Below are 21,239 nucleotides of genomic sequence, written 5' to 3'. Positions count from 1 at the left end.
TTTCTGATGATCAAGAGTAGATTGATGGTAAGGGGTGGTAATTGGTCAGTTTGGATTTGTCCTGCTTTTTGTGGACAGGATTTCCTGGGCAATTTTCCACATTGCCTGGTAGATGCCAATATTGTAGCTGGGGCACAGCTGGTTCTGGAGCACAAGTTTTCAGTGATATTTGAGGAAGTTTGTCAGGGCCCATAGCCTTTGCAGAATCCAGTGTCTTCAGCTGTTTCTTGATAGCACATGGAAACAAATGAATTGGCTGAAGACTGGCATCTGTGATGCTGGTGACCTCAGGTGGAGGCCAAGATGGGATCGTGCACTCGGCACCTCTGGCTGAAACTATTGTAAATGCTTCAGCCTTGTCTTTTCCATTGATGTGCTGGGCTCCCCCATCATTGAAGATGGGAATGTTTTTGGAGCCACCAACTCCAGTGGGTTGTTTAATTATCCACCACCATTCACAATTGGATGTGGCAGGACTGCAGAGCTTAAACCTGATCTGTTGGTTGTGAGATCTCTTAGCTCTGTCTGTTGCATGCTGTTTGGCATCCTGTGTTGTAGTTTCACCAGGTTGACACCTCATTTTTAGGTATGCCTGGTGCTGCTCCTGGCATGCCCTCCTGCACTTTTCATTGAACCAGGGATGATGTCCCAGCTTGATAGTAATGGTAGAGTAGGGGATATGCCGGGCCATGAGGTTACAGATTGTGGTTCTGTGTAATTCTGCTGCTGCTGATGGCCCACAGCACCTCATGGATCCCAGTTTTGAGTTGCTAGATCTGTTTGAAAGGTATCCAGTTTAGTACTTGATATTGCCACACAGTATAAATGGGTAGTATCCTCAATGTGAAGGCAGGACTTTGTCTCCACAAGGACTATGCGCTGGTCACTGCTACCAATACTGTCATGGACAGATGCATCAGCGACAGATAGATTGGTGAGGATGAGGTCAAGTAGGTTTTCCCTCCTTGTTGGTTCCCTCACTATCTGCTGCAGACCCAGTCTAGCAGCTGTGATGCTACCAAGCCACTCTTGGTGATGGACATTGAAGTCCCCCACCAACAGTACATTCTGTGTCCTTGCTGCCACCCTCAGTACTTCCTCCAGATAGTGGAGGAAGGAGGGGTACTGATTCATTAACTTCGTGGAGGAGGGGGGGTGTTGTGGTAGGTGATAATCAGCAGGAAGTTTTGTTGCCTTTGTTTATCTTGAGACCATGAGACTTCATGGCGTCCGGAGACAATGTTGAGGACTCCCAGGGCAACTCCCTTCCGACTGTATAACACTATGACACAATCTGTGCTGGGTCTGTCCTGTCAGTGGGACGGGACATACCCAGGGATGGCGATGGGTATGGACAATGTCTGTAAGGTATGATTCCGTGAGTATTACTAAGTCAGGCTGCTGCTTGACTAGTCTGTGGGACAGTGCTCCCAATTTTGGCACAAGTCCCCAGATGTTAGCAAGAAGGACTTTGCAGGGTCGACAGGGCTGGGGGTGTCTTTGTCATTTCCAGTGCTTAGGTTGATGCCGGGTGATTATTGGGTTTTATTCCTTATCGACATTTCTGTGGTGTTATTTTACAACCGTGTGGCTCGCAAGGCCATTTCAGAGGGGAGTTAAGAGTCAATCACATTGCTGTGGGTCTGGAGTCACATGTAGGCCAGACCAGATAAGGACAGCAGATTTCCTTCCCTAAAGGGCATTAGTAAAGCAGATGGGTTTTTACAAAAATTGACAATGGCTTCATAGTAACTATTACTGAGACTAGTTTTTAATTCTAGATTTATTAAATGAATATAAATTCCACCAGCTTCAATGGTGGGATTTGAATCCATATCCCCAGAGCATTAGCCTGGGCCTCTCCATTACTAGTCCAGTGACATTATCACTGCACCACTACCTCCTAGGTCATCCAATATTTTCAAACTTGAGTTAGTCAGATTTTTGATGAACAAGGAAGTTAAGGGTGGCAGACAGGCAAAAATGGGGAGTTAATGCCACTATCAGATCAGCCATAATATTATTGAATGGCAGAGCTCGATGGGCTGATTGGCCTACTCCTGCTTCTATTTCTTATGATCTATGATCAGTGCATTAGTTGATTTCAGATAGGGTGACAGTAAAGTTCCTATAATGTAGTTTCAATGCCCCATAAATGAGACAGGTAACCTGTCAAGGTTCAATTCTTGATAGCTATCCAAGACTCTTTTTGTAAAGGGCATTTATATGAACATTACTTAAGCACTGGATATGCATTGGGTTTAGCTGTGTCTGTCTACATTCTAGGTCCTTGTATCTTATGATACTCGTTCGCTATTTTTAAAAGGAGTCAAATCAATAAAGTATTAAATTATTTTCTTGGGAGTCAATTTCAAACAGCTACTTTGATTTATGCCTCAATGATTGTGAAAGCCAGGGGAATGCATTTAATGTGCCCCTGCCGGGTGTGTTTTTGGCGGAGGGGTGGGATGTAAAATAGGGCGGGTGCCCACCCCACCACCTTCATACCCACCCTTGGTATCAAGCCAGTTGACGCTGATAATACACGGTCCATGCCATAAAATGTGGGCAGTCAGGCAGGCAGCCTGATTTTTTTTTACATTACCTCTTCAAAGAATGGGAAGGAAGGGGGGTTCTGTTTTCAGGGGCTTCCCTTTGCATATCAAGGGGTTGCCCCGCCTAAGATGAAACCCCCCTCTTTCTTTCTACCTGCCCACAGCCTTAAATCCACCCCCGCCCCCCAGCACCCTCCTCCCTGACCTGCCCCAACCCTTACAGTCCAAGATCCCAGACTTACCTGTCTCCGGGGATCCATGGGCCGCCTTCTTCCTCCTCTTGCAGTCCTGGCAGCGCCCACTAACACGCTCTTGGTGCTGCTGGGACTGATGGCAGGGCTCCCTCCTCAGTGAGGGTTGGAAGTCCCACTTGTTTACCCTGCCTGCTGGGCGTTATGACTGTAGGCCAGGCCAGTGTGAAGTGTGCCGGACTTTGTTTCCACGGGGGCGGGAGCGGTGGGGAGCTGTCAACCCCTGTATTATTCAGCCCAAGTTTCGCAGTTACTTTTATTCCAATAAACTGTTGTATATTTGGAGCCTTTTGCTTACTGTATTAAAACATCTGCTCTGCCCTTTCATCTCTAGAATTTAAGGTCAACACTTTTCAAAACAAAGGAAATAACAGCTTATTCTGTTCAATAGAGCAGTAAGGGGCTGCAAGTGCTAAGTTTGTGAAACCTCAATCCAATTCCCAGTAGATATGAAATTACAGCTTAAAACTATTTTCAAATTTTGCATTCCTGGGAATGAGCAATCTCGCACTTAGCGTCCATTGCTACCATTGACAAGGAGATCAAAAATCAGATCAGCTGTGCCAGCTCAGCCTCCTACAAACTATGACAGAGTGTTTGACAATAAAGGCATCCACAAGTCACCAAAAGTCCTTGAGTACAGAGCAGTGTTGTCACCACACTCCCGTGCTGCAGTGAGACCTGAACTGTGCATCAGCGACACATAAGGGTGCTAGAGAAATTCCATTAGTAATGCCACTGCCATGTCCTCCTATTTCAATTGAAAAGCCCATCAAACAAATGCTAGTGTCTTTCTTGAAGCCACTTCCATAAGCATTCAGACAAAACTCCTGAAAAATCAACTTCAGTGGACTGGACACTGTGTCCCAAATGTTGAAATGAGTCTCCCCCGCCAGGTCCTATTTTCTCAACTTTCAAATGGCCAACGTTCTGGGGAAGTCAAAGGAAGCACTTCAGAGACACTCCAAAGCTCCCCTTGAATGATGTCAGCATTAACATTAATGACTGGGAGAAGGTTGCTATCAATCTTTCAGTCACAATGTCTTAATGATGAGGAGAGTGGCGGCAGAGAGGAAAACAAAAGGAAGCAAACCATGCACTTCGGATACCACTGCCTAGTGGGACACCCAGCCCCATGTGTACAAAGATTTGTTGATTGAGAATCGGCCTGTTCAGTCACATGAGGACCCATGGCAGAAAGTTGTGACCCTGATTAGATGTAATCCTCCAATGGAGGGACAGCCAATGACAATGGTGACTTAGCATCCATATGGACAATGAGTGGGTGGAGGAATAGAAATATCATGATGTTATATAAAAGCTCCTCTTCTGAAGTTTAAGTTAAACTGCATTGTTCATCTTTCATATTTCCAATCACAAACTGCACATCTCAAGTTCAACTTCAGCATTATTCTACGCTGTGGTTTTTCTTATAAAATCTTCCTTTGTCCTCAATTTAACTGTCTTTAATGGTTTAAAAATTTATCTTTGGGTATTAAGATAAACAATAATACCTGTCACAGATTTTTGTTTGCCACATACCTCATGTCTCAATGTTTTTAGCAAAATGAATGTTGTCTGCTATACAAGCTGAATCTTTCCAAATAAAGATAGATACAATAAGGAAATAATGCACAGAGCTTTGATTTGAAATGTATTTGCTATTTGTTTCTTTATTAAGATAAAACAGAGGTGTTACAATGCAAAATATGAAAAGTGCCGTTGAACAGAACTAAAGTTGGCATAACTTTGAAGTAAAGATATCTCCAAACAAAGCAAATCATTAATAGTTAATAGCTATGATTCTGAATAAGCAAATTGGTTATAATTAGTTTAGCAGCTTACTAAAGATATGCTGCTACAGATTAATTGTTAAGGCTTTAATTTTTAATTTCAAAATGAACGCTAGAATACCTATGAATTATTATAAAGTGGTCAACACCAATCAGAAAGTGTACACCTGATTACTTTCTTTACCATGTTTGATATGGCAAAATATGATAGACAAAATTTTATCAGCATGAGTACACTATAATACCATTTTATGTAATTTATTGCTTTCCACAACTCTCACATGATCTGGAGACTCACTGAAATGGATATAGTTCTTCTACTCTACACGAAGACTGTATGCATCTCAGGTCTTAGGACAAAAAAATTAAGACAAACAGTTTTTTAACATTTAGTTGTGGTATAACAATTTATGTAGTTCTCACTCTATCAGATACATTTTATCCCACGTTTATTGACCTTTACATATCAGTTGATAATTAGTACAAGCCCAATACTGACTATATTATTGTAAAATGATCAATAGGGGACTCATTGTATGAGGCTGAAGATGTTGGCTAAAGACATTGGATTTGCAATGACAACAACTGGCTTTTACTAGCATAGGGATTGAATGAAAAATTGGAGAAAAGACATTTGACTATCCAGATGGTAATTTTCACCATCTGTATGCAATGATAAGATTATAGAAAGCAAAATCAAATCAAACAATTAAATGATGGATAATGTAACTGATAAATTTTGCTAATCTAAAAAGAACAAATGGCATACACAACACTACCTGTGGTTTATATCTAATTCCAGGCAACAATTTCTACACTCCCCTATTTAGATCAATCCTAAAATGGGAACACATTACAGCAGAACTCCCAGAGTCAGAGATTAGAGTAAATAAAAGATCAGAACATTAAACTCCGTCCTCTCTGTAATCTGATTTAACATCCTTCAGAGGAAGCAGAAACCAATCTGTCTGTTATCACACTTGTAAAACTGAGCAATTTAGATACAATATTGTGGATTATTGCTAGACAATTAATTGTTATTTATTTCATTCTAATTAAACATTATATAAACTCATCTATTCTCTACATTAAAGTCTAAGTGGCACCATTAATTTGTTCATCTGTTTGATGGCTGTCTAATTTCCTGTTCCGCAGAGTTTAAGCAAAGTAGTCCCGTAATCTCCAGAAGTTTCATCCTAAAGCCAAAAATAGACAGTAAGATATAATTTAGTTATAAATTTAAAATCAGTGTTAAAACAGTTAAAATATACTCACCAAAGCTTATTTAATAGTTAAGCGCAAAACTAAAACTCTGCACATAAAAGCCCTTCCTTTTTTGCTGTTTTTCTTTCATAAGAGTATATTACCCTCCTAAATCTCAATTCCATTTATATTGTTCAAAGAATTACCTTTATGAGCCGAGTGAGAGCAAGTTCAGGCTGGAGAGGGAAATGCAGAGTTCTACAGTGGGTTGTTAAGAGTGAATGGAACTGAAGGTGAATATTTGGGGTGCGTGATGGAAGGAGAGAAGGGACAGCTGGACCTGGGAGGTAAGCCCAGCACCACAGTAGTGGCTAATGTGGCAGTGATGTGAAGTAGAGTTTAATGCTCCTTAATTTAAGTTTATGGCTTGTAGAAGTCAAGGCATCTCTACATCAACATGTCGTAAAGGGAGTTGCAAGTTTGTGCAGATAATTTCACTGCAAATTTCACTGCAGTTTTATTCCTTAGACCAAATGAAATAACACTCATCAAAATCCACAATATTTAAAATGACACTATTATTAATAGCTTTCCTCACAATTTAAGCTATGTTAGCAGCTATGTCTCAAAGAAAGTTTACTATGCTGCATGAAATTTGGTAAGCAAAAAATGTGATTGGGGAGAAACTTGAAATGAGAATAAAAATTTTGCATAACTTGATTGCCTATTTTTACCTTTTCATCAATTAGAAAAGCACAGAAACTTAATTAATGAAGAAGAAAACTGACTGAAGGCTCAATGATCACAACACAGATGCCAGATCCAATTTACATGCCAGGTAAAAGAAATTTCATTATGAAGACACAATGATAAACTCAGATATCTTGCAGCCCTAGTAGTCAGGCTCATTCAATGAGCTGGATTTTACAGCCCCTACCGGCTTTTTTTGGTGTGGTACACATAGAATATGATGGGTGGGTAACTCATCGCCTTCCTGCCCACCCCAACCCAGTCCCCAAAACATAGTGTGTGGGTAAGATGCCCAGTAGGCTCATCGCCCTTAGGCCTATTGAGGCCCTTATTGGACACTTAAGGACCTCAATCCGCCTCCACTACCATAATACGCAGGGCTGTGGAAGGTGGGTGAGAGAGGGAAGGCTGTTTTTCACCAAAGTTAGTGAAAGGGTGGAAGGAACAAGGGGGAGGGGGACATCTGTTGTTGGGTGCCCTGTGCGCATTGGGAGCACCCTCCCCTCAGATCGTAATCCCTCTTTGTGCCTTCCCACCTGGCCTCCAGTGAAGCACTTCACTGAGAGAACAGGATCACTGAATAATTCTATACAGAGAATTTTAGTTATTTTTGGCCTATCTGAGTGTTGTCATTGCTGTTGCTATGTGAAACTCAATGAGATATATTTTCTGAGTAGGCTCCAATGACAAGCCAACACTGATGTGTACTTCAAAAGGTTTAGGCTTATATCTAGGTATGATAATGTTTACATTGAGAATTTAACGATTAAGTCATTATGGAACAATTTATAGCTGATTGCCAAGAAATCAATGGCAAATACATTGTACATTGATCTGTAAATAAACAAAGTAATAAAATAAATTCTATCCTGAGTAATATTGCTCAGTTTTGTCCCAAATTATTAAACATCAGGGTTTGAATTCCTACTTTTTACATGATCATAAATAAATACATTACGTTACTCATGAGGGAGCAGGAATGTGAAAATTAATATTAGCAACAATAGATCATACTGTTATACTGTGTATGTGTAACTGATCAATAAGTCTTTTCGAGTTGTTTCAGTTAATGTGAGCAGTAACAAATATTGATGTACTGAACTTTCAATAGGAACTATTTCCCTTATTCAAGTAGCATGAAAATTCTAAAAAAAAAATGCTTCCTGGTAAAATATGTGCATATTTTCCATCTACTCTCCTCTTTCTTCAGAGTTCTGCCATTATCTCCACTCTCTGCATAAAGTAGCTTATTGACACCAATAAGGGCTCCCTATGAGTAGCTCTACAGGATCCATGGGGTTTCCTGTGGAATTACTCATTGATCAGCTTCAATGCAATTTTTTTGTGCAGTGACTTCCTGTAAAGAGGTGAAAATTGAAAAAGGGAAGAGAAGTTGGAAAAATGGTGAATACTTCTCATCAGATTTTCTTTACCACAGTGTTTAAATGAGGGAAGATTTTTTATACTGAAAGCAATTTCCCCCACAAACACAAGCAATTTCCTTCTCTAAAAGATGAGCTAAAAACAGAGGAAAGCCAAGAAACTTGAAAAAATCATGTAAGAGGATGAAGAAAAGAAAAATAATGGAATAGATTTAATTGGCTGAGAGCAAAGAGAAAAGCAATTAAAGGAAAGAATGAAAATAACTTCATCTATTTGAATCACGTTAATGCCAATACTATATAATAGGGACAGTTATATGTAGTTATATGGTCGGGTGCAAGCAAATATAGGAGAGGGGGTTCCACCCTGCAGCCAGGTGATGTTTAAGAAAAGGACTTTTACTCATTTCATACATTACTGTGGGATAGGTGCTGAGGCCCGGCAGAAGACATAACCTAGTGCTCCAGTTAAGTAATTCCTCAGTGGAAGGAGGAAATTTGGTAGCATTTTGAACTGTATTCTTGAATGATGATGCTCTTAGTTGTAAAAAAGGCAGCCCTCCTTCGCAGCAATTTCTTGGGCGAAATCATCCCAGATTTGTATTAAGTGCCGTAGAGCGTGAGAAAAAAGACGTTTTACCTGCCAGCCGCAATGGTGGCTTTTCACACCATATCGTCCCATTCCCGTCTCATTAATTATACATTCCCAGGAAACACGCTGGGGGCAGCATCTAATTCACCTGCCCCGCCGTCACCTTGGGCCTTCAGTAAACCATAGTAAAAGGCCGTCCCTGCACAGAGCTGGCACTCTTCAAGGGATAGGAAGCTGCTGGGAACTGATGGCTGCCAAAGAGAGGAAACATGCTGGCCCCAGAATTAGCGATGCCTCCTTCGAGTGCCAACTGGACACAGTGGAGGCCCGCCGCAAAGTCCTCCACTCACACTGTGGGCGAAGACCAGCAAGCAAGATCACCAATCCAGCATGGGAGGTCAGCGCCAACATCCTGCAAAAGAGGACAGCCACCCAGTGCAGAAAGAGGACGGATGCTCTCATCCGTTATGCCAGGGTAAGTCATTCTTCTCATCACTCTCAACTCACACTCAAACCCATCACACATCCACTGGGATCTCACACCTCAAGGGACAACACCACTAACTCTCACACACACCCTCACATCTCCATCAGGCTCATATCTGCTGGAGCTCGCATCCTCATCCTGTCCATGGCTCACCACACAAACATTCCAAGCAGTGCCACGTGTCCTGCTCACACACTCTCCATCTGTTTTCATGTAGGAGAAGCTGGCTCACAACAGCAGGGAGAGATCCCAGACCAGGGGTGAAGTGGCCCACATTCGACCCCTCGCTTTGAGGAGTGTGCCATTGCACTGACTGGTGAGGACGTGGACCCTGCCTGCGGTGATGGTGAGGTCGGCGGCGAACACCTACGTGAGGATCCTGCACCACATCATCCCTCTCTTAATGCAACTGTGAGTGCTCTCTCTCCTGCTTTTGACTCTGCTGCCACGCACAATTGTCACTTCTTTGGTTCACAGGGAGCTCTGCCAAGCGATCAACACCCTCATCCAGCCAGTCCCTCAGCTCCATCCAGGTCTCCACCTCCAGCCAAGAGGACACCTCTTCCATTGAAGAGCTGGAAATAAGCAGCCTGGAAGACCAGTCACAGTACTTAGCCACAACCTCCAACAGCAGAGACACACACCTTGGTGGGACCTTGACCTAGAGCAGGCTCGGGTTCACAATCTGGTTGTCACCACTCGGACACGTGTCAGCAGGAGGAGGCAGGTTCAGCCGAGCTCCCCAGCACTCGGAGGACTGCTGGGAAAGAAGCATCTGTGAGGTCCGAGTCAGATGACAAACCTCTGGATTTGGCCCTCCAACACATGGAGAGTCAGCAGAAGGCGGGGTAACATCACAAAGCCTTTAACAGACTGGAAGTTAGAGGAGTGCGTCCGCCTGTACTGTGATGAAATGGTGCCCACATGTGCACATATGGAGGTCTCCATGGGAAGGGTAGCGGACGCCATGGAGACCATGGTCCAGCAGAACGTGCAGATGCATGCAGACCTGCACTCTATCATGGTAGCCATGAGTGAGTCCCTGCAGTAGCAATGTGAGAGGGAAACGGGCACCTTGGCATTCCTCCAGGTGCTCCTTCCCCCCAAGGAGTCAGGTCGGGGCCCTTGGAGGGAGGAGGAGGGGCAGCTGGACACCCCTGGGTCATCCACTTAGGAATCTCAGAGGCTGTCCTCTCCCTCTGAGTCTCCTTTGCCTGTGGCCCCCTCAACCTCATCCTCTGTCACCGCAGAGGGAGCAGGTGGCCCACAGGATGAAAGCCGAATCAAGCCGGGGCCATTGAGACCTTGGTTCTCCAGAGACCCACACCGAAGTCACAGGCTGCCTCCACCCTGCTGTGGAGGTCAGGGCAACACCTAGAAGTGGTAGGCCTAGAAAAGTTAAGAAATTCTGATCACCAGTTGTTGCATGGGTGAACACATTTTGAAACTTTATAATCTAGAAATATATTCACTTTCACCGATGATGTGTAATGTTGTCTTAAAGCTTCATTTACAGGCTTTGTGAGTCCTCTCTCTGCATCCCTCACCACTAGCAGTTCAGCTGCACACAGCCGGACCAGGAGTGATTCTAGAGGGAGAAGTGCGTGTGTAGCAGGGTCTTTCGGAGTCTCATGCACACATTCTCCCATGGAGGCTTCCTCCTTCACACCCATTTCAATGTCCCAAGCATTTCCAATGCTGCCTGCTGGGGCTCTCTTTAAGTTGTCTGTTGCTGCCCACCCATTGAGCGCACTCCCCTGCAGCACCTGTGCCACCCAACACGAGGCTCCTCTCACTTTGATTTCAGAAGTATGGTTGTTATAAAGTTGTTGTTTTCAGCTCCCCCGTCCTTTCCCCTCCCCCAGTCACCCATGTTCTTTCCCCCTTCACTGTTGAACCCCTGGCATCCCCTTCCCCACTGTCATCTGCCAGCCAGAACCCTTTTCTTTCCAGAAAGTCCAGATGAATGTGCATGTTCTCTATCTTCCCAAGAATCCCACCCCGATCCACATTTTCTTCCCCGACATCCTCCTTCCCACCCCCAACGTCAGTGTGTGCCTCTGAGTCCCCACCAAACACCTTTGCCATCCCTTCTACCACTGCCATCGCATCCTCACCCTCCTACCCTACTGGCTCACTCTGCCCTCTCTCATACTCACCCATTCCCTCCTACCACACCCACCCTCAGTTCGCTCCACAGGAGGCAGTCATTGACTCCACAGACCCCTCCGTTGCACGTTCACCTGGAAATCCCCCCCTTACTCCCTCCTCCATCCTTACTCCCTCCTCCCCGAACTCCCTCCTCCCCCTGGACTCCTCCCCCTGAACTCCCTCCTCCCGCTGGACTCCTTCCTCCCCCTGATGTCATACTGCCCTCCAAACTTCTACCCTTACACCTTCCTCCTCCCTTACATCCACCTCCTCAGTTTCTGCCTTTTCCCTCATTACACCCTCCTCCTCTGTACTCCTCCCCAACCCCGAGTACACCTTCCTCTCCCAGTCAAACCCAGACCTACCTCTCCACCCCCTCGACGATTATCCACAGCAGCCCATAGCCAAGACCCTGATGTCCCAAAGCAGACCCCAGACATCAACAATGACCTTCCATGAGCTGCTTTGCGGGGAAGCCATGTCCATGAAAATCCACCCAGCATGCGTTACACATATCCCTCCAGGGTCCGGTAGTTCTACAGCTTCAGCATCTTCTGCTCCTCAAATGTCTCCGAGCAAGGCCCTATGGCAAGTCCTGACTTTTGCACGTCTGCAATGTCAAGATGTGTTCTGGGCCAGTGTGCCTGGATGATCCAGCATGGGGGTGGTTCATTCCGACAAGCAGGGCTTATAATTACGTGCAAATATATTAAAATGACGTTCACGACATGCGGCGACAGGAAAGGCGGCCCGCCATTGACGGGTGGAGCGGCCATTTGCAAACTGATTTCATGAAGTCACGAAACCAATTTTTGGCCTTCTCGCCATATTGTCTGCTCATGCCCTCCATGACGCCAATGGGGATGCAAAATTCCAGCCCTTGATTTACATCCCTAGAGCTGTATTTTCAAAAGGATCTGTCCTGCTCTTTTTCCTTCTTGCTGCTATCCTGACCTCCTGTTTGTAAATGTTTTAAATTGGCAATGTGCAGCTCAGCATTAATTGTGAACAGCAACCCTTTGAGAGCTGCCAACTTGCCAAATATTATGTACACATACTCAATGCACCTCCTATTCATCAATAATTTTACACCTGCAATATGTCCTTAGTACGGTGAGCAACCTTGCAAGAGCATGCAATGTCATCTTTCACCCAGCTTGTGTGCAGTATGCGAAACTGGCATGATGGGATCATATAATTAGCCTCAATATGAATGTATCTGTATCACTGAAACATTTTTAAATCTATTAACCATGTGATCATGTAAAAATAAATCAGATTTTATGCCCTACTCAAATCCATCATCAAATTCTGAACTGAATGAAATTATGTTAGGAACTGTAATTCTCAGTAAAGTAATAAACAGCATTTGACTCTGAAGTAAATTAATCCTGGCATGCACTTACAGCAGTTTGCTGTTGGCTATCTGAAGCACTCATTGTGAGCTATAAAAGACTCAATGCTTATTTACAATTTAAACAGAAAGGACCAACATTGTAGCATATTTACATTCATGTCCCAGAATTATTGTGAGTGATAATGAATTCATTCTGAAGTTTTATTCGGTTCATTCAATTGCTGATCTTAGAGAATTCTAAAGCCCCATTGTATCATCTGAAGTACATGGAAGCTAAACAGGAGGCTTCACAGACAGAGACTGAGAAGGAAAACAGTTGAAAAAGAGCTATATTTACTGTCAATGATTGCAGACCTACCTTGATAGTAGCGTACAAGGATCTGCCATACAATTTCAAATACTCGTCTTGAATATCCAAGAGGTCAATTTCTGACCTGCTGACCATGATTCTTGAGAGAGCATTCTCATCAGTGCCAAGACGCTGTAAAAGAATTCCATGCTCTTACTTTATCAGTGTCACTGGTTGCATTACAATGTGAATGTTAGTTTAGATATATGGGATATTTGCATGTACTGCTTTTGTACAAGCACACCATGCATCCTTTGTTGATCACCATTGATCTTGTCTGAATGCTGGAATTTGCAATTTTAAATTCACCACATTAAAATCATGGTGTCTTTTAGTTCAACACCATTCAGCATGGTATAAATGAGGACGTATGCTAGAAAATGGTGAGGATTGACTTAATTGCTCCTTTCCTACTGACTGCCCAGGCATCCATTTCTCCCCTAAGGTACACTCTCAGTAGTCAGAGGGCCCATGTGGCTTAGCTATTTCAATATTCAAATTGGTGTCCTACAGGACTGCTGGTGCTAGTTTAAGGCAGTGTGTACTGTGTATTGTGCACCTGCCACCTCATATCAATTGGTCCAGTTGAAGGTGAGCCCAGATGATACATCTTCATTTATTCTCCTGGGGCTGGAGCAGCAGGGGTACTCCTCCTGGCTCCACAAAAAATAATCTGATCCACTGCCACACTGGGTCCACCCTTTCCTAAGAACAAACTCCACTCCCACTTCTCTTCCCTCACCTATCTTTTTTGACTTGAGTCAGCTTCAGGGTCACCCGATTTTCAGCTCACCAGCTGAATGGAAATGAGTCCTGTCCACTGGGCCTCCTATCAGGATGCATTATCTGTCCACATGGTCTGTATTACTGCAAAGTAGTTTTCATCTTGTAGTGATTCAAGATAAACAGCAGAATTGTAGCTGGGCTTACATTAGTTAAACATTTTGTGGAGGAAGTAGGTTTGCACCATTTCAGGACTCCAGTTTCAAACAGCATGAGCCAAGTTTTTAAACTTTAAGATTAAAGCATCTTTAATCTCCAGCATTAGTGAATACCAGCTTGCATCTTTGGCTCTTCTCTTTTTTAGAGTTCAAATTGATCTTGGGCTTTAGTGCAAAATGAGTGCTCATAAATCGGACACATACTTTACACCCTTATAGATATTTATTCCTTTATTTTATTGAAACCAATGGAAAGGAAAATCCAGTGGGATTTAAAACTGTCTTGCTGATTGCGTCTGTCCATCCTGTGCTATTACCCAAGATCAGAGGGATTCCCTTTATTTTTGGAATTTTTGAATTAGATAGTAATAGTTACAACGCAGGAGCATAATGAATACAAACAAAAAAAGAAATAAATTAAACTGAATTATGAAAAGATTAATATGACATTATAGTAGTGGCATTAAGTATGATACACTTGGGCACACACACTGCATTATTTTCAAATGACCACATATATATTGAAAATTGCTGTTGACATGTTTCCGAACAGACACTTGGAGGGCTGCTGTCAAATTCCTCTCTCCTCAATAAATGGAGGCAGTACTCCATTTTAGATAAATAGATTAATGGCTCTGTTCAATTGTAGAGAGAAGAATTTCATGTGTACATGTTAACATTCATAAAATAACATTGCCAACAGAAATTTCCCAGCTCATATATATATAGCAAAATGGCAGTAATCCAATAATAACAAACTTAATTTTGTGTGACTAACAATCAAATGCTTGAAGTATGATTAAAACAATCAACACTAATATCAAAAATCATTTAAGCTAAACCAAAATGCATTGATTTAAGAGTGTAAACAAGGAATAAACCCAAGAATCTTAGAAGCCCTCTTGCAGATTTGCATTCCAAGGGTGGGCCAGAACAGCAAGTCATGCAATTTATACAAGGGAAAAATCACTTCAAAAAAGCATGAAACAATAATTTGGGACAGAGAATGAACATTGCACAGGGAGGGACATAAGAGTCAAGTGCACTTAGAGGAGTGATTGCGACAGGTACAAGAATGCGTGAAGCATTCAAAATAAGATAAAACGAACAATGGCACAAATAGATCTAAATGGTTCAGATCTAATCACCATTAGAGAGACATGATCATGGTTACAAGGTTGGAAAATAAATATTGCAGTACACATAACATGTTGAAGGGGCGCGAGAGGAGACAGACGACTACACCGGGCTGAGCCGGAGACTGAGTGAGTAGCGAATTAGGCTCCCGTGGTAATTCGGTGTGCGGGGAAAGAGGTATGGTAGATACAGGAATTATTCTAAATCAGGAACAGGAGCAGCTGAGCAGAAATGGCCCTGGGTGTAAACCTCAACTTTGGCGCTATGTTTGAAAAAAAATCGAACAGTGACATCACAGGAAAACCATAAGTTCATTGGTTGTTAGGAAACTGTTCTTAGAGAGTGTCTTTAAATAACTGTAAATTAGAAAAGTTTATTATTTTTTAAAGAAGTACCTACTTGGATTTGAGTAAGAAACACTAGAAATAAAGGGAAGTTAGGGCCAGTAATATAAGTAAACCAAAGTAAAATAAAGTTAATGCGAGGGAAGTAAAGTTAAGACATGGCAGAGTAGCTGGGTCATGTAGAATGCATGTCCTGTAATATGTGGGAAGTCATGGGCTACTGGTGACCTAGATGACCACATGCAGCAAGCGCTGACAGCTGCAGAAACTTGAGCTCCGGGTTTCGGAACTTGAATGGTGGCTGGAGTCACTGTGGCGCATCCGTGAGGCTGAAAGCTCTGTGGATAGCATGTTCAGAGAGGTGGTCTCATCGCAGGTTAGGAGCATGGAGCAAAATGGGTGACCACCAGGGAGTCCAAGAGAACCAGGCAGGTAGTGCAGGAGTCCCCTGCGGCTCCGCTTGCTAATCAGTTTTCCATTTTAGATACTGGTCGAGGGTGTTGGTTCTTCAGAGGAGTGCAGCCAGAGCCAAGTTTGTGGCACCACGAGTGGCTCGGCTGTACAGGAGGGGAGGAAGAAGAAAGGAAGCGTAATTGTTATAGGATGTTCAGTAGTTAGGGGAATAGACAGGAATTTCTGCAGATGTAGACGTGACTCCAGGATGGTATCTTGCCTCCCTGGCGCCAGGGTCAAGGATATTACCAAGCGGCTACAGGACACTCCTTTGGGGGAGGGTGAACAGCCAGAGGTCATGGTCCACATTTGTACCAATGACTTAGGTAGGAAGTGGGATGATGTCCTGCAGACAGAATTTAGGGAGCTAGGTAGAAAATTAGCAAGCAGGACCTCAAAAGTAGTAATCTCCGGATTATTCCCAGTGCCATGTGCAAGTGAGTACAGAAATAGGAGGATAAGGCAGATGAATGCGTGGCTGGAAAGATGGTGCAGGAGGGAGGGGCTTTTGTTCCTGGGACACTGGGACTAGCTCTAGAGGAGATGGCACCTCTACAAGCCGGACAGGTTGCACCTGAATCTGAGCCAAGACTGAGTTCCTTGTGGGGCATTTTGCTAGTGTTGTTGCGGGGGTGTGGGAACCAGGAGAGAATATTAGAGAGAAACACCCAGGTGCACAAAATACTGGGAGAGACAGATAGCAATAGAATAGAAAATATTAAGTTAATAGGCGGAGTCAGAGTAAGGGAGAAAGTAATGCAGACTAAATCACGGTTATGCTGCATGTATGTGAATGCACATAATTTAGTAAATAAGATTGGTGAGTTACAGGCACAGATTGCCATGCGGATTTATGATGTCATGGCAATAACAGAGACTTGACTCAAGGAATGGCAGGACTGGGTGTTAAATATTCCTGGATATTAGGTGTTCAGGAAAGATAGGTCAGGAAGAAAAGGATAAAGGATGGCTGTATTGGTTAAGGGGAGCATTGCAGTGCAGGAGAAAGAGGATGTCCCAGAGGGTTCAAGGACAGAATCAATTTGGCTAGAGCTAAGGAACAAAAAGTGTGCAATTACATTGCCGGGTGTAGTCCATAGGCCGCCAACTAGTGGGAAGAATGTAGAGAAACAAATCTGCTGGTAAATTACAGAGTAATTACAATGGGGGACTTGAATTACCTGAATATAGATTAGGATAGTGATAGCGTAAAGGGCAGAGAGGGGCAAGAGTTCCTAGATTGTGTTCAGGAGAATTTTCTACAGCAGTGTGTGTCCAGTCCAACAAAAAAGGAGGCACTGCTAGACCTGGTTCTTGGAAATGAGGTGGGCCAAGTAGATCAAGGCCAGGATGTTACTTATGTGGGGGGTGCTGGGTGGGAGTGGGCGCAGGCGCGGAGCCGGTCGCTGCCTGCAATTGGCTCCATGTCGCCATTTTGCGCAGGCGGGCCAATTAAGGCCCACCCAGTGTAAATCGCGGTTCCCGAGATCAGTGGGAAGGGGCGGGCCGCGGCAGGAGGCCAATGACCACCGGGTCCAAGGGCGAACTGGCAGACTATTCAAAAATGGCGCAGGCAGCCGCCCATAGGCTGCCACTGATGCCGGACAGGAGGATGTCGGATAGCATTCTTGGAGAGCAGGCCAGGCAGGAGGGCAGGTCGGCGGGGCAGTCGGCCCCAAGGTTTGCAGATGAATGCCTTGTTGCCCTACTCGAGGAGGTGGCAGCACGCCGCAAGATCTTTGTGCCAAGGGATGGGAGGAGGAGGCCTCCCCACATAAAAAAACTTGCCTGGGAGGAGGTGGCAGAAAGGGTCAGCTCTCACAATATGATGCGACGCACCTGGGTGCAGTGCCGCAAGCGGTTTAATGACCTCTTGCAATCAGGAAGGGTGAGTACCGTGTTGGCATGGGTCACTTATCACAGCGGTTAGGTTGCCCCCCAACTCAGAATTTTGTTCTTGTATTCATTCATTCACTGAATGTGACCTTCGCTGGGTAGGCCAGAATTTAGTGCCCATGCGCTGCATGTGGTACAGGTACACCCACAGTAATGTTTGGGGGTGAGTTCCAGGATTTTGACCTAGCAACAGTGGTGGAGCACCGAAACATTTCAAAGTCAGAATGCTGAGTGACTTGGAGGGGAACTTCCAGATGGCGGTGTACCCATCTATCTGCTGCCCTTGTCCTTCTAGGTGGTAGTGCTCGTGTGTTTGGAAGGTCTTAGAGTGTGACTGGCAAATGTGATGGAGGCAGCATCTGGGCAAGGGGGTCATCCCTGGCTGCTTGGAATGAGTGTACGGCGGCTCCAGGGTCACGAATCGGATGAGCCCTGCAATGTTTCACTCAGGTGGGGGTGGCAAGGCTGCAATGGCAATGCAGGCACAGGGTGGGCTAATCAATGTTCCTCTCTCCTTTCAGGAGAAGACAGTACACAATAATGCAGAGCAGCTGTGGACTGGCAGAGGGTAGCCCCAACTTCTCATCATGACCAGATACGACCAGGAGGCTGTCGAGCTGGAGAGGTGCCATACGCCCAGGTCAACCGGCCACGGTGAGGTCACAATGTCTGTCAGTGCAAACATTCACTGCTGACTGTACATTGATTTCAGCATCCAACATGGGTTGCCCATTGATAATGGAAGGAGGAGCGCATCCTGATCCGGGTGCCAGACATGCACATTAACAGTGTAACGACTTCTACTAATCAAATGTCCTTGTTCTTCCTTTCAGCCTCACTGGAGAGACGCCCGGACTCAGGAGGCTGACAGACTGCCGCTAACCCCTGAGGGCCCAGAAGATATAAACGCACCAGCATCACACCCTCTCAGCCAGGCAGGCACCAGCGCAGATACCAGCACCTTGGTGGGGATGAGATCGTTGGCTAGTATCTCAGTGCACAGCAGTGAGGGCACTTCACACTCTGTTGAGGTGCAGGCGGAGGCAGAGAGTGCCCAAGGCACCGGCAGTCAGAGGAATGCTGGGGACCAGGAACATGCTCAGTCGGTGGCTGATGATGAGCCTCTGGAGTCGTACCTGAAGCAGCAGATGCTGGAAGTCCAGCAGGGTCTGTGGGAGGATCTGGCGGAGATACAAGAGGGAATGTGTGCCATGGTCTCCGTGATGGAGGAGTCCATGCGGGCCATGAGCAATGCAATGATCCTCATGGCCAAGCGCAATGCCTCCTCTATGGAGAGAGTGGCGACTCTCATGGAGAAGCTCCTCTAGGAGAACAATCAGGGCTTCCTGGGGATGCACTCGGACCAGCAAGCCCTCATAGTGGCATTGACCTCAGGTGGTCAGTGTCGGTGTGGGAGGTGGATTGGGTACCCAGTGTCCCAACTAGGTGTCCATCCATCAATTGTGAGCAGGGAGGTCCAAAGTGACCTCATGCTGGCGCGCGAGCTGCCTGTCATCTCTGTGGGTTCCTCTCAGGGCGTTCCGGATGATGGCTGCAGCTCCTCTGTCCCTCTGCCATTGACTGTGGCATCTGATGAGGCTGCAGCAACTGGGGAGATGCCAGCCATGCCCCTGGCTGCTCCCTCCCAGTCAGGGCCAGCACAGGCTCCACGGGCCAAAGGATGGCCGCCAAGGTCATCAAGGCCAACAGGACAGCAGAGTGAGCAGGCTGGCTCAAATGCCAGTGCCAACGAGGGGGGAACACCTAGATATAGCACCCGCAAACATAAACGTAAATCACCTTAGGCACACCACGGGCTTATAACTGGTGGTTTTCTTTTGCCCCCCCATTTCAGTTGTTTTTCAGTAAGTGTGTTGTTCAACGCCTTTTAAAGGACTTTGATTTCTGTATGCAAGTTGGAAATCATTAAATGTTTTGGTTCTCAACAAGCCTCTGGGTTCTTCATTAGTTCTGCAGGTGAAGGGGAACCCATGATGTTATGAGTGACTTGTTTGTCATTGAGCTTTATTGACAAGGCAATAGTTAATGTTCCTGACCAGGCAAATGTTACTCACAGGTATCGAGTATGGAGCCTGCAGCCCTGGTATGTGTTGGTGGTTCATCTTTGGTAGGCTAGTTGAAGGAGTGTTGGATCAAAGCCTCCCAGGTGTCCCTGCCTCCCTGGAGGTTGCCCAGGTCAGCATCTATCCCCTCAGCGTTTAATCCTGTGCGTGCTCATCCTTGGACTCACTACTAGACTCATCATCTGCAGCCAGAGCATCTGCATCTACATCTTCTTCCTCCACAGCATCCCCCCTTTCCAGCACCAGATTGTAGAGAGCGCAGCATGCAACCACTATCCGTGACACACCATCTGGGGGGTATTGGACTGCGCCCCCTGAACGGTCCAGGCATTGGAAGCACATCTTGAGAAAACTGATGGTTCTCTCTACCATGGCCCTTGTGCAGGCATGGCTCCTATTGTACCACTGCTCAGCCTCTGTTCTTGGATGGCGGAGAGGCGTCATGAGCCGCCTTTTGGGGGGATAGCCCTTGTCACCCTCCAGCCAGGCTGGAGCACTGAAGAGCTAGGATTGTCTTAGGATGTATGCGTCATGGGAGCTGCCTGGGTACCTTGCACAGACTTGCAGAATATGCATTCTGTGGTCACACACTATCTGCACGTTCATGGAGTGAAATCCCTTCGTGTTGACGAAGGCACCCGGCTGACCCGCTGTCGCCTTGATGGCCACATGTGTGCAGTCGATTGCACTCTGGATGCGGGGGAAGCCAGCAATCACTGTAAAGCCTCCGGCTCACTCTGCCTGGCTGGCCCCTTCCGAGCGGTAGTGAATGAAAGTCAATGCACGCCTGAACAGAGAGTCTGTGACCAGCTTGACACAACTGTGGACAGCTGCCTGGGAGACTTCACCTGCCGACCCTGGAAAGCGCCAGAGGCATAGAAGTTGAGGGCGCCGCTGGCATGGGGTATCCACCCACACTGTTGGAGCTGATCTCAGGGCCGATCACCTGACAGATGGAGGTCACTGTCTCCCTTGAGAGACAGAGCCTCCTTCGGCACTGCACCGCAGACATGTTGAGGTAGCTGCTTCATCGCCTGTATACCCTGGCAGCAGGATAGTGGCGTCTTCTGCGGCCCCTTCTGCCTTGGACTTCCTATTGGCCCTGCGCCCCTTGTGCCTGCACCTGTCCTCCCACAAGTGGCTCCCCTGGAGGCTGAATATGGATTCCTGGCCTCCTCCCCCTTCTGGCCCTCCTCAGAGGAGATGCTTCCAGCGGAGACCACAATCCCCATTCCTAGGGTAAGGGAAGGCTGTCTGATACTTGCAAGGCCCCAAGTACTATGATTCCTCCAGAGTCCTCAACTGAAGCCTGTTATTTCTGTCAAAGCAGCTCTGAAGAGAATTGAAGTTGCCCTGTTCACACAAGCAAGTAGCAATAAGTTTAAATACTAATGTGCTAACAACTCGCATCAGTAAGCCCATTCACCCCTCTTATCCCACCTGGGGGTGAGGTTTTTAAAAATCTGGCCTACCCACCTGCCCATTGCGCCCGTGCGACATACTGAAAATCGCAT

The 21,239-nt window shown here is 45.7% G+C and overlaps 1 protein-coding gene across 2 annotated transcripts in view; it reads right to left on the bottom strand.

Moving 5' to 3' along the window:
• Nucleotides 1–4,461: 4,461 nt before the first annotated feature.
• Nucleotides 4,462–21,239, bottom strand: part of anxa3a (annexin A3a) — a 100,206-nt gene continuing 83,428 nt past the window's right edge. For both annotated transcript variants that reach the window (XM_078543608.1, XM_078543618.1), the window contains 2 exons: nt 12,880–13,002; nt 4,462–5,795 (listed from right to left, as the gene is read on the bottom strand). In XM_078543608.1, coding sequence (XP_078399734.1) covers nt 5,736–5,795; nt 12,880–13,002 — 183 coding nt within the window. In that variant the 3' untranslated portion in view covers nt 4,462–5,735. The remainder of the gene's footprint in view (nt 5,796–12,879; nt 13,003–21,239) is intronic.

The sequence above is a fragment of the Cetorhinus maximus genome, chromosome 1 (assembly GCF_964194155.1).
Source record: "Cetorhinus maximus chromosome 1, sCetMax3.hap1.1, whole genome shotgun sequence".
NCBI lineage: Eukaryota > Metazoa > Chordata > Chondrichthyes > Lamniformes > Cetorhinidae > Cetorhinus > Cetorhinus maximus.
The sequence above is the reverse complement of the archived record's forward strand: the minus strand, read 5'-3'. Positions and strand labels throughout refer to the sequence as shown.